Here is a 13,926-nt window from a genome sequence, read left to right on the forward strand (position 1 = left end):
GAATAATTGCATATACAGAAATAAAATCTAAACGAACTTAACAAGGTATGGAAACAGAGTACAATAGATGGCTATCAGTAAATAAGCACAAACAAAAATTTACAGGAAGATGAAATTAAATAAGTATAAAAATTATAATAATGATGATAAAGTAATAAAAAAAAGTAAATATAATAGAATAAAAGTTAAATGCACAGTGAAAAACTAGAACAGGGTTAAAAATTTGGGTGTACTAAAGACTGGCTAAGTACCGTGCAGCTAAGTTCAAATTGTAAACAAAAGCACGTGCAAGACTTATAGCAACTGCACTCTACTATGCGCGCATGCGCTAGAAGAGCTTGACAAGGAGTTGTCCGACAAGTTCAAAAGGCGACCTGTCCTGCTGGACCGACCTTTCACCGCTGTGTCGTAAAAATGAGCCGGGTGATGATACCGGGGAAAGAACAAGGTCACACAGGAAAATTGCAATTAAATCTTACGGCACTCAGTCACTAATTAAGCTAGCGGGACGAATGATACACTAAAAGAAAGGTAATCTAAAAGCCTACCTTATCGTCTAAGAATGGTGTCGATATTCCCACTTAGACCGGAGATAAGGGCAGATTAATACAGAAGTATGGCACTTTTATGTCGCACAGTAAAAACACTGTAATAAATCGCACAAACACTTCACAATCACAGCACTGGTATCAATGAAGAGATCATATCTTCCACTTTCCAAAGGTACTATGATTGAAATTGGATGCCTGTAGGTGCCAGAGAAATCTTAATAGATGTAAACTCCACAAAACGGCACTTTACGGGGTCACGGTAACCCTCAGCAGATATCACGAGGTCGCGATACGAACAATGACTTCTGCTTTAAAGACTTAATTAATCCGCCACTAATAAACGGAATCGCTTCAGATGCATATCAAATTGCTCAGTTTTTGAAGAACTTTAAATTGATATAACTCTTGTGTAAACTATATCAAAACTAATTTAAAATAATAAGGCGAAAAGCGAGCTCGCGAAAACACGTCGTACAGCGTTGACGGGGAAGGGTGACGACATTAGAACCAATGACAAAAAGAAAGCAAAAAAAAAAAAAAAAAAAAAAAAAAACTTCATACAATCCAGCGACCCTTCCTTCTCAAGTACATAGGAAGCTACAGAACAACATCAAATTCGGCCCTCTTCAAAATCGCTAACAGCACACCACATTTTATAAGCGCTGAACAAATCCCAACTCTATAAGACAGTTCCGGTCTAGAAGAAGGTAAAGGTAGTGTAATCAAAATCTTTCTAAAATCTTTCTTTCTAGGTATAAGTAGTGTAATCAAAATCTTTCTAGTGTAATCAAAATCTTTCTAGAGTTGAGATCAAAGATCCCAACTCGACAACTAAACATAAGTTCCACCTAGATCAACAAAATAGTATATTCAGAGCGGAATCAGTAGCGCCCTTTCAAGCAATAAAATATAGCATCACAAACTCCCTAAAACTGCATATACCTTTACAGACAGTCATTCTGCGATGCATGCCATCGCAAAACAGCACCACCGATCAAACCTGATCCAAGAGATTACAGAAAGAAATTCAGCATCACAAAATCAACACTTCTTTGTCACTTGGCTGAAGGCACATGCAGGGATAAAAGGCAACGCGGAGGCTGACAGCCTAGCCAAAGAAGCAGCTAGGGGTCAAAACGCACAAAACTTATCAGTAGTATGGGCTGGCTTGCACCTTAAAAAATCATAAGTGACCAATCTAAAGCTGAATGACAGAACTGGTGGGACAACGCCGAACAAGGAAGGACTTATCAATTTTTCTCAAAAGTAGGCGCAGCACCCAGTTTAATAACAAGAGAAACTCCTTTCATGCTACCAAGAACAAACATCTCAGAAAAAAATCATAAATATAATGAACTTCTTGTCCAGAAGAGGCGCTGAGTTATTCAACACAGTATAGAATAACGTAACAAAGATATTACTTAACGCATTGCATGCAAGCAGACCTGGAGCTGTCCTCCATAACATGTAAGTGCAAAAAGCACCAACTGTGAAAACATCAATATATATTTAATGGCAAAACAAGGCACTGCCCGCGGTATGGTATCAATACAAAGCATTGCAAGTAACACTTGGGAAGGTCTCCTGTGCGCCCTGTGGGGTGTATTTGTCTGGATAAATAGTGTGCCTGGACAACACCCACATTACCAATGGTTAAACAATGGGTGTCTACCACACGTCACCATATCCATATTATAAAGTGTTTTCTTTTCCGCATGTGTAACCTGAATCACACTCGAACAGTTCCTGACACACACACACAAAAAAAAAAAAAAAAAAAAAAAAAAAAAACCTAAAGACTTTACGATGGCGAGCGAACTAAAAAAGGTGATGGATGATAGTTCGTCGGACGAATGGGTCCCCTGATTACCAATCGCTCTTTAAAAGTGGGTAGTACATGTGGAGTTATTTTCTCCCTCTTATAAAAGTGGAAGTATATTCTTCCTCCTTTCCGCATGCCTTTTTGGGGAAACTGGAAGCACATTCTACTCGTATTCGAGAAGTCCAGGGTTCTAATCTCGGCGACAGCATTACGCATTTTTCAAGCTCCAATATCGATATACCTTAATAACTTTATAGCTAAAAATACGAATTTTCTAGAGTTAAAATGCTTATTCTATTCCCGTCATATCCACTTCCCCCTTGAGCAAAGGAAAACGCTTTAAAATGTTGTTATATTTTGCATCTCTTGGTAAAGCTTGGGATCGTTATATGTTTAAAAGGTTTTAATATATTTTGCACGTCTCGGTGAATATATTTTGCACGTCTCGCTGAAGCTTATGGGATCTTTGTATGCTTAAAAGTAATAAATTAACAAAACTAATAAAAGTAAACTTATTACAACGTGGAAAGAAATAACATTCAGAAATTAGCTAACATCGCGAAAATGTCAAGTATGACATATGAACCATTACAGCATGGATGTGAGAACATTATTTCTAGATTATCCTGTAGAGAAGATAACTCGAACGACGAGCCCGTACTTCGGATAATTTTTCCCAAATGATATCTGCGTTAACTTCTTCCCCGAGTAATTTTAGCGCAAAATAGCGTTTTGCGTAACACGGATGAGGAAATAAGTAATTTACGTAGCACTTCATTTAGGGCCAATAAGGAGAACGATACCTGCAGGTAAACGATCGTTGAGAGAACAATAAATCAACGTCCTGTTGCATGTGGTTAATAACAATATAATGTAACCCTTCAAAGCACAGAAAGTTAGCCTTTCAACATCTAATTAGTCAGACAGAGATTTTAAAATTTTGTTTACTAAACTAGCATTTCATTAGAAAAATTTTGGTACTCTTTCTAATTGTTTTATTAATTCGTCCGAAACTTTATTACCTGCATCAATATTAAGAGTTGCATTTTGAATGGTAATGGCAAGGAATTTAAAATAAATTTCACAAATCCAGTTCGCAACAGAAAGATAAATTTGCCTTTTAAAAAGTAAAAAATGTATAAAAAGTGTTTTTGTTTTTTTAGCACAAAAAGGACGTTAGTCCCCAAACGGCATTTTGCGTTGAATCACTATGAAGGCGTATTACTTTTCATATTGTTGCCACCAAATAATATTACCTGTATTATATTTTAAGAAACTAAAAAATCTGATGTGTACACCACATGACTTCCTTATACGGAATATTAAATTATACGCATTTTTTCTTGCATTTTATTTAAACTTATTAGATTCAATTAAACCTACTTCGACGACAGCGCATAAACCGAAGTAGAATAAATGCATTCTTTAAAATTCACTTTGTTTACCATAGCGACACTCTGGCGCTAGGTTTACTTAACAGTATTATATTTCATTCATATTATAACTCAGAATGCACAAAATGTATATCATTTAAAGAATTATCTAATCGTTGCCCCATGTTCTATTCAAATACCACAATAAAGCTAGAACTATGTATAAAAGAAATTAAGCAAACAAAACAAAACAGAAACAGTTTTTCACAGAGTAATTCTCATTTAATTAATTCAGTTCTCACTTCGCGAGAAGGCAAAAATACATAAAAACTCGAAATATCTATATTAAAAATTACGAAGTAAATCTCAAACGCTTATTTCCTCGAAAAAATTTCAGAAAGAATTAAGCATGATTTAATTGGCAATAATAAATGAACGCGTTATCTTTGTTGTTGCGAAGGTAAGTTTCTCTAGATTAGCAACAAATCCACTAGTCTCCTGTTTCAAATGTAAACATCAATGGCCGCCATTAAAAACAGGCTTAGCGGTAATTAAACAACTTTAAAATTGCTGATAATTCTATAAATATTGCACACAGATTTACTAAAGGCATAAAATCCTTAACCGGAAGATAAAAACAACATAATTCAATCATTTTTAAAGCAAAAAATGTACAATTTACAAACATATAAGAGTAAAGAAACTGAGATCACTGAGCCGGGTAATAGAGTGGATATATATATAAATATATTTATATACGTTTGGCGCTGCCGATTGCAAAAAAAATACGAGGTGCACATCTACATGTTATGGCAATACTATATACAAAATTTCAACGTTCTGAGGCTACTCGTTTTTGAGTTATGCGAGATACGTACGTAAGTACATACTTTCGTACAGACGCCACGAAAAATTCTCTTCAGAATTAATTTTAAAGCAGTTTTATAATTTTTTTGAAGGAAAAGAGTATTTTATTCTGTCCTTACGTACAGATATGACGCAAAAACATCGTTAAATTGCATTCGATAGCGGTCAAAATGGATATTTTCGTTGAAATATGCTGCCTGAAACTTTTCGCGATTACAATACTTCCTTTTTACTTCGTACTAGGAAGTAAAAATGCAGGATATGCATGAATGTATACATGTTTCTCGCACTGCAAACACTCAACGGTACCAAGAGCCATCAAATTCCGAATAACGTAGTCCTCCTCCCGAACCCTTACAAGCCCGAATATTGAATTTCGAATTTATTTTATTATCTGTTTCATATTTTGGTAAGCTTTAACGCAATTTTGATTAACAAACTCAACAATTTCAAAGAGAGCAATGGAAACACTTAACGGTAAATACATTGTTATCTCCAGCGCGTGAGACTGTCTATTGGAAGTTTAAAAATTTTTTTTTTTCAAATATTTTGTGATTTTGCCGTTGAAACAAGTTTAATGTGACGTAAGCGCCAACAACGTGATATTTTATGAATAATAAACGCACAAAATATTAATAATATAAAGACAAAAAATAATTTTGTAAAGCCATCTTAGTAAGAATACTGAACATTGATACGATGAATTGAGAAAAGTCTGAAAAAAAAAGACAGAAAAATGAATGCCAACATTCATGCTTACTTTGGGAATTCTAAACGACTACTGCGATGCTGCTTTTAAAATTTTTATTATTTTGCTGTTGAATTATATATCGCGTAAGTGGGAAAAATATGGTGCTTGGTAATAAAGTTAGAGCCCACCAGCGGCTGAGCGATAAAAAGCCGTTTAAAAGTGGTAGTTTTGTGCAGGGTTCCAGTCCCGGTGAACGGGTTGGCTGCACGGGCCTTTTCGCGGTTTTCTCCATATGTAAGGTGGATATGAACTACTTTCCCTTAAAAAGACCTCCATAAGGTATCTCTCTCTTTCCGTGTAGCGCCTAAGGGCGTAGCACGTAAAAGGTTAAAAAAAAATCTAAAAAGACGAAAAAGAATAGATTAGTAAGAGTGAGTGTAACAGCAGACTGGGTAGACTCAAACAGAGCGTAAAAACCTTGACAAAGCCTTTTGGACGACCGTTAATATCTGAAACCTTTCAGATTTTTTTAGATACATGAAAATAAGTATGCATAATCCTACTCCTTTTGTCTTCCTACAAAACACATAACAGAAATAAAATGAGTGTAAATTCCAATGATACATTTCATTATGCAAATAACAAAAAATACACATTATCGTCAATACAGATAAAAATATCTTAACCATTTAGTTATTTATTAAAAGCAAAATTTCCAAAAATCTGTTTAGAAGATCATCTATAATTTGTCTATAGCTATATCTATTTATAACTCAGTTTGAGGATTGCTGTTTTAAACGTTGATGTGTTAAGAGAAGGTTGTTTTTTAATAATGCGCTAATACAATAACAAATGGTTATATTTAATTCTCAGTGCTTTCTTCCCTAAAACATTTTATAAAATTCAGTAATATCCATGCTTCATTGCTAATTTATCGCGAAGACATGGCTCTTAATAGTTCTACCCCAACATAACACGCATTACTGAGAGTTTAATTCTCTTTTTGCGTATTTCCTTGCTTCAGTGAATATCGAAACATTTTAAAAATTCATGGAGAAATTAAATCAGATTTACTGAAATATACGTCTGTTTAAGCATTTAAAGTATGTAAGAATGTTTTATACAATATTAAATTCTTAAATTTAATAAAAGTGTTAAGAGACCTATATATACAAAATAACAACGAAACAGAAAAAAAGCTCAACAAAGAAAAATAAAACTCAGCAAAGAAAAGTAAAGAAAATTAATTTTGTCAAAGTGTATTTAGAAGTAAAATATTAGATGTATTAGCAATGAAATTAAATACTTGGAATAAATCTGCATGACCATTCCTGCTAAATAAAGCAGTAATTCCCATTAGCGAAATCAAATAATTTTGGTTTAATGCCAAATACGGCATAAGAACAGTATACACAAAACACAGTTGCATGAAGAAAACAAAGTAAAGTATTTTAACAAATTGGGGTACTGCTTCTTCTTTGGTTTCTTCTTTCCCATTAAGACAATGCTGTATTTATGCACATTTTCTTATGCTTGGCATTTGCTGTTGCATACTATTTTAAATAAACATGTTGCCGCTGAAAATTTTTACATTTACACAAAAAAATAATAATTGTTTATTATAAAAAAAGAATTGAAATAAAACTGAACGGTATCAGATTTTAATAGTCGTCTAAAAGGTTTTGTTAAGGTTTTTTACGCTCTCGCTGAGCTCGCAGTCTACCAGTCTGCTGCTACATTCCTTCCTTCTAAGGCACTTCTTTTGTCCTTTTAGCTTTATTACGAGTTAAGCATGATTTTCTTCTCATTTACGCCATATAAAATTCAACAACAAAACGTTTAAAGCTTACGTTTAAAGCAACGTAAGGATTATTCTTCTAGAATTCCCGATGCGGCGTTCCTAGTTTCTCCCAGTTCATCATATGAATGGTCAGTTTTCTTTCTAAGATAGCTTTACAAATTTTTTATTGTCTTTTTATTATTAATGTTTTGCGCCTTTACTTTATTTATTAAATCTTATGTTCTTAGCCCTTACGCCACATAAAATTCGGTTCAACAGCAAAATCACAATATAATAATATTGTGATATAATATTTAAAAACAGCATATCTTCAGAATTTTCGACAGAGAGTCTCACGCGCAGGAGATAAAGTGTTTTATTTTGTGCAGTGTCACCACTACTCGCTTTGAAATCGCTTAATCTATTAATTAAAAATTCGTTAAACTTTTACAATATATGAAATATATATTAAAACAAATTCAAAATTCGAGGTTCTAGTTGCCTTTGTTCCGGTAGAGGACTATGTTATTCAAAACTGGATGGCTCTAGGCACCGTTTTTTTTCACACAGCCATACATTCATGCAGATTCTTCATTATTTGATTTCTTTAAATATGATAGAAGGCGATAATATTTTATGGCAAAAATCCGAAAAGTGATACAACACATTTAAGTGTTTCCACGCAAAATGCTTTTTGGAGACTAATTTCTCATTCGTGACTAACGTCCCTTTTGAGCTAAGAATTAATTTTTTGCAAAGTTTCGGTTAGAAGTAAAATGATAATTGCATTAGCAAAGAATTAAATACTTTGAAGAAATGTACATGGCTATTTCTTCTTAAACACTCATCCGCATTAGCCGAATCAAATAATTATGGCTTAATGTAAATTACAGCATAAGTACAGCCTATGTAAAACTCAATAATTGCATGAAATAAACAATGCAATGTATTTTACCAAACTTAGGTACTGTTTCTTAGTTTGGTTTCTCTTTTCCTTTTCTAAAATGATGCTGTATTTTTATATATTTGGTCATATTTTGCATTTGCTGTTACAATACTTTAAATTAAACATGTTGTCCCTGGAAATGTTTTCATCTATTCCAAATAGGGAAAAATTGTCTATTATAAAGTAGTTCTAACTATCACTATAGTTTCTTTCATTAATATCAACATATAATGATACAGGTGTATGAATTTAAAACATTTTAGAAATTTCTGTATGCTCGTGTAACAATTGTTCAAAATATTGACTAAGCTTCCTGCGAGTTTCCAAAATATTAAATTTTACATTTTACATCTCAGTTTCCTGACATCTTGTACAATGTTTTACTAATATAACTTGACTTCCTTCATTGAAAATTATGAAAATCGAAATTGAAAACAAGTTTCTGAAAGTGTATGTTGTAAATTTTAATCCCGTCTTCGGCTCAGGGGAAAAGCGGGCACTTTTCAGCAGAAGTTAAATTTTGAATTTAATGCTTAAATGCAGAAATTTTATTTCGATGCAGATAGTTTATTCCCGTAGTTGAAGAATGTCAAATAGGATTAAAGTTTCGATTTCGTGTAAGGAATAATTTATCAATTTATTTTATTTTGCAGAACTGTATGCCGTGAGAAGCTGTGATGACAATGGAATATGGACTGGAAATATCACCAACTACACACTTTGCGTTCCGAATATAGAGGTCAGTTCTTTTATGCTAGCATTTACAATTTTTAATTTATTTCTGCTGTTTGCCATTAACTGTTATTAAGATTAGTGTTGTATTCTTAAACTCTTTCTGGAGAATGACGTAAATGAGTTTGCGGAGAATCACACAAAGATAAGAAATTCTTGTATGCGGTCCTCTACAAATCTTAGTCTTTGAGCTGTTGCGAGGTTGATCTACAAAAGTTAGTTAAAGAGTAGTAACGTGTTTAACAGCGCCTCCACTTGACATTGCAAGAGTCTTAAATTCACAATCAGTGTCAAGGGGTGCTACCGATCTGCATTGTGTAGCTCATCCAGGAGCCTCGAATGCCAGAATCAGTGACTCTTCAAGTCCTCTGATATCATTTTCGACTATAATGAATCAGAGGTAATAAATACAACCTAAAAATTACGATTCATTAGAGTTTCGTCTTCTTTAGTAGCATAAACTAGAACTTTAAGACCTAAAGTGGCTTACCACTATATCTTTGAAATTACAATAGAAATGTACGAAGGGTATAAAAGGCACTTTTATTTAACTGAAATAAAAGTTTAACAGAAGGCATTGCTCGTGCTTACAGAACAGCCATCATTTATATGGCTTAAATCAAAAGAATTTTCAATTATGACATTAATTATGACTAAATTCTGACTGGCTTAAATGAAAAGAATTTTCAATTATGACTAAGTTAACTTAAGTTAGCCGAAAGGATACACAGACACAAAATGTGCAAGACGATCCTGACCTCGATTCGGCGTGTCAATCCTAATGGCGAGAATAACGCAACGTTGCAAAATACTGCTGTCAAGAGAATCAATTAGAACGTGGCCTTCAGCATGTGGATCATATTCTGACTCTACCATTCAAGTCTTCCTTTAAATACTTTCTCCTTTCTACTCCATTAGAATACATGCATACTTGAAATTTGCATTCTGGCAGAAAATTGGAAAGTGAGGAAAACAATAAAGCAAATTAACATAAAATAACTGGTTAGTGAAACTAAATAAATCCTTTCGTTGTCATAATTAGCCCAGAGGGCGTTACCCAAAAGGCTCGTTTGACTTTTTTTGTTTTGGCATTTTGCGTCGAAAACTTTAATTGTCCTTTTCACTTTTCAAGTTGTAGCAACTAAATATTATCGCCTTGTGTTATATTTAAAGAAATTACATATTGAAGGATCTGCATAAATTTCTCGCATTGTGATAAAACAACAGTACCTAGAGGCATCGAAATTTAAGTAACATAAGCCTCCACCGAATAGGGACACCTGAAAGCCCTAATTTGAAATTTGTTGTATTGTAAATTTCATACTTTGCAACACTTTAACGAATTTTTGATTAACAAACCCAAGGATTTCAAAGCGAGGAATGGCAACACTGTACGAAAAAAAAAAATATTTTTATCTCCAGCGCGCGAGACTGCGTATCAGAAATTCTAAAGATACTGTTTAAGACAGAGCAAGATATCAGAACTCTCGACTAGAGAGACTCTTGCTTCTAACAACATCCTAACATATTAAGGAAAATAACTTTACTTATGGATAATTATTTTTATGTCTTCAGTACTAACTGTCAATGGTGTATTGTTAACAAAGCTTCTGGTAGATTTTATTTTTAGCTCTATATGCAGTAAGTAATACGCAACCTAAACAACCGCAACCAGTCAGTTGCAATCCTTACATTTTATCCGTACATGTTACTATCACCCCAAGTTTAAAGGTAGATGCTTTTACGATACAAAGCTAAACTCCTGTAGAATTGTCTCTAAATCATTGCTACAGAATGAATCTCTTTACCTCTGATATTAGATAGGTTCTTTTTAACGCTTTCCATTTATCAACAGTACAGCTGGTGCCTTCAAATGGAAAGTAACGAGAAGCTACGTACAGAAGGTTTTGAGATTTTATTTGTAAATTAAAAACGTTTTTTTATTGTCATAAATAATTACTTTACATCAAATGAATAAATAGTGCCATGTTCTTACTCCAGAATTACTCTTTAAGTTACTATTACGGGAAGACACTCTCTAAGCTACTATTATATCTCGCATGAAACTGAGACTATACAGTGCGAACAAATCGTTTGATCATGTCAAACAGACAAAACGATGTGGACAACTAGTTATGGCACAATTTGCATTTTAATCTGTAAATCTTCTTACTGTAAGATTCTTCCTTCTTATTGTTCTACGTCATCTGAGAAAGCAGCAGTAAATTTGATTTTTGAGTTTGACTTTGCTTTGTGAGCATAACCTAGCTTCAAACTCCTAACAAACGGGAAGCGAATTATCATTGTGTCTGGAATTAACTACAAAAATCTTAAAAAGATTATAAAATCACCTTTTTATTTAAGCACGAATTTGGAATATAAAATGTCTTTCTTGTGGTAACAAGATCTACACACACTTGTGGTGATGTAACTAAAATAACAGTTAAATTAAAACTTAGGCTTAGTGTCAAAGACTACAAAATTAAATTTTAATGGAAGTTGGCTCAAAACTCTAACCGGAGTAACAATTTCACTGTCGGCAGCAAATAACGCAAAGCCAAATAATTACAAACTTATCAGAGCTGGCAAAACTAAGTAACGTGGCCTCAAAAGGCAAAAACGAGCTCTGCTTTTACAATTCAAAAAAAAAAAAAAAAAACCTCAGCTTAAATAATATTACATTTCTGGTGAATAAACGGAAAAGAGAAGTTATAGTAAAGGCTGAAATAATAAACGCTGAAACAGTGACAGTTTTACTGACATGAAATTCAACGTTTCATCATTTCATCGGTGTCAATGGTAATTTCTTAAGTATTGTAGAACCTCTTCTAGTTTTGTTGTAAGATTTTTTTGGGGGGCTTATACTTATTTTCTTCATTTAATGCTATGCAAGGTTTTTGTTATCTTTCGACATTTTGAGTTAGATATGAGCTCAGAGACTTTAGTTAGTGCAGTAACTGTGAACAAAGCCCATGCTCGCTTAGAAGGATGGATCAGTGTTTGGCATATTTAGTGCATTTATTTAATAACCACTAATAACCAGGAATGAGTAAAACTCATTTTTAAATATTCTCGGATTTAATTACAATAGATTCCCAATCAACCATGATAACTCCAGGAACAATATCTACACTGACAACAGTTAAAACGATGCAGGAAAGAGGAATAATTTGAAAAATAGTTTGATTTTCTTATTTAAATTAAATCGGTTTTTAAAACAGGGGCAGATTTCAAAACCAAAAAAACAATATTTTTGTACGGCTCAAGTATTTCGGTAGAAGGTTACAGGTTGAAACTCAACAATTATAAGTTGAAGCTAGACCACCACCTTTCTAGCTCCATAGGATTGAGGTATTTCTGAACATAGCTAAGACTAACTATATTCTTAACTATGTTAAATATGTTAACTTAAACTTCCAGCCCGGACGAAATTCTGAACGGTCCGAGAATCTCCCACCCCTCTTCGCCTACCACCAGCTTCTTGATAGGATTTCGGCTGGCTATGCATTTTTAGTGCCCTTTTTTGCACCCAGGACCTTCATTGTGGCAGTCAGCTGTCTGTGGAGGCATTGGTAAACCAGACCATTACTTGACTCAATGCCTTCTAACCGCACCAGTGGCATGTGCAGCTTCCAGAACAGGCAATTTCTCATAAACATTATCTGATTAAACAGCCATCATTTCGCATCAAAATATGCAAGATAATGCAGAAACTGGAAGAATTGGGAACAGATTTGTGCAGTGTGGAATAGTTCCCTGTCAATCTCTCTTCTCTCTTCTATCTTTTTTTAATTTTTTTTATTTATTTTTTTATTTTTTTACTTTTTTTATCTTTTTTTTTTATTATTATTGTATATATTATGAAACATGTGTGTATTACGGCCACTATGTATGTATTATGTTACAGGCTCAATATATTATGAACTGTGTAAGCAAGAATGAACTATGTAAGCAACTATGAACTATGTAAGCATGTATATGTATGAACTATGTAAGCAAGTATTATGAAAGATCTATGTATTATGAACTACTTGTATATAAGCATGTACTATGAACTATGTAAGCATACATTATGAACTATGTAACTATAAGCATATGTTATGAACTATGCACGCATGTATACAGGACCAATGTATGCCCTTATTGGCCCCATGAGGTGTTGCCCCGGATAGTTGCGGAACCTGGACTAGACCCGAATAGTCTTAGTAAGCCGCACGGGTGTCCAGATTTTGCTCTCAACTCAAATCAACTCAACTCCATTAGCCACTATACTGTTTGGATGGCGTAAGCTTTCAACAGACAGCTTTTAAAAATTAGACTCCTAGGTAGATAAAATCTGCACTGATTTATGAAATTTACTGATTTGATTATTCAATACCCTTCGCATTATCGGCATTTTTTACAAATTACCACATTCCGCCATGGGTACTCTTGTGGTATAAATGGTTAATATGTCAAGGTAATAAGTGTAAAATACATGTTTTCCAAACCTTGCGACGGCGTAATTGATTTCTTCATTGAAGAAACTAATAATCTGTAGAGCAGCGCTCGAACTAAAATGCAGGATGTTATTTATTAGCGTTTTTCTCTTCAAAAAATTTAATATCGTCTACAAATTATCTTTATACCTTTTTTCAAGGTGATATATATGAACAATTAGAGTATTTCTTTAATGAATTTACAAACCAATAAACACAAGTTAACTAATGTTACAAGTATAATCGTGATGTTCAGTATGATATTTTTTTATTTCGAAGTCCTCATGATATTGCCACTCATCCAGGATTAAAGCATTTCAATTTTTATTGATCTTAAGTAACCCTTCATTTAAAATTATCATTACGAAAATTTAATGATAAAGACATTTTACTTTCTTGTAGGAAGTAAAGGAATTGCGAAATATTTTACGTATCATATTTTAACGGAAACGTCCATTTTGACCATTCACTAATTCATTTGGACAACGTTTTACTTGATCTCCGTACATACGCACAGCATAAAGCACTTTTTTTCCAAAACGATTGTAAAAGGGAACAAAAGGGATTTTTATGACATCTGTATGGACACACGTATATATATATATATATGTATGTATGTATTTATCTCATATAAATCATAAACGATTAGTGATAACGATAAATCATAAACGTTGAAATTTCGTATA

General features: G+C 33.4%; 1 protein-coding gene across 1 annotated transcript in view; it reads left to right on the forward strand.

The window, feature by feature from the left end:
- Positions 1-13,926, forward strand: part of LOC118190605 (corticotropin-releasing hormone receptor 2-like) — a 696,181-nt gene that overhangs the window by 364,209 nt on the left and 318,046 nt on the right. Inside the window, exon 3 of the mRNA XM_085825357.1 lies at positions 8,684-8,769. Within this exon, the coding sequence (XP_085681483.1) occupies positions 8,684-8,769 (86 nt within the window). The remainder of the gene's footprint in view (positions 1-8,683; positions 8,770-13,926) is intronic.

The sequence above is a fragment of the Stegodyphus dumicola genome, chromosome 1, assembly GCF_044657685.1.
Source record: "Stegodyphus dumicola isolate Sdum_Otavi_A_Nest chromosome 1, ASM4465768v1".
Classification (NCBI taxonomy): Eukaryota; Metazoa; Arthropoda; class Arachnida; order Araneae; family Eresidae; genus Stegodyphus; species Stegodyphus dumicola.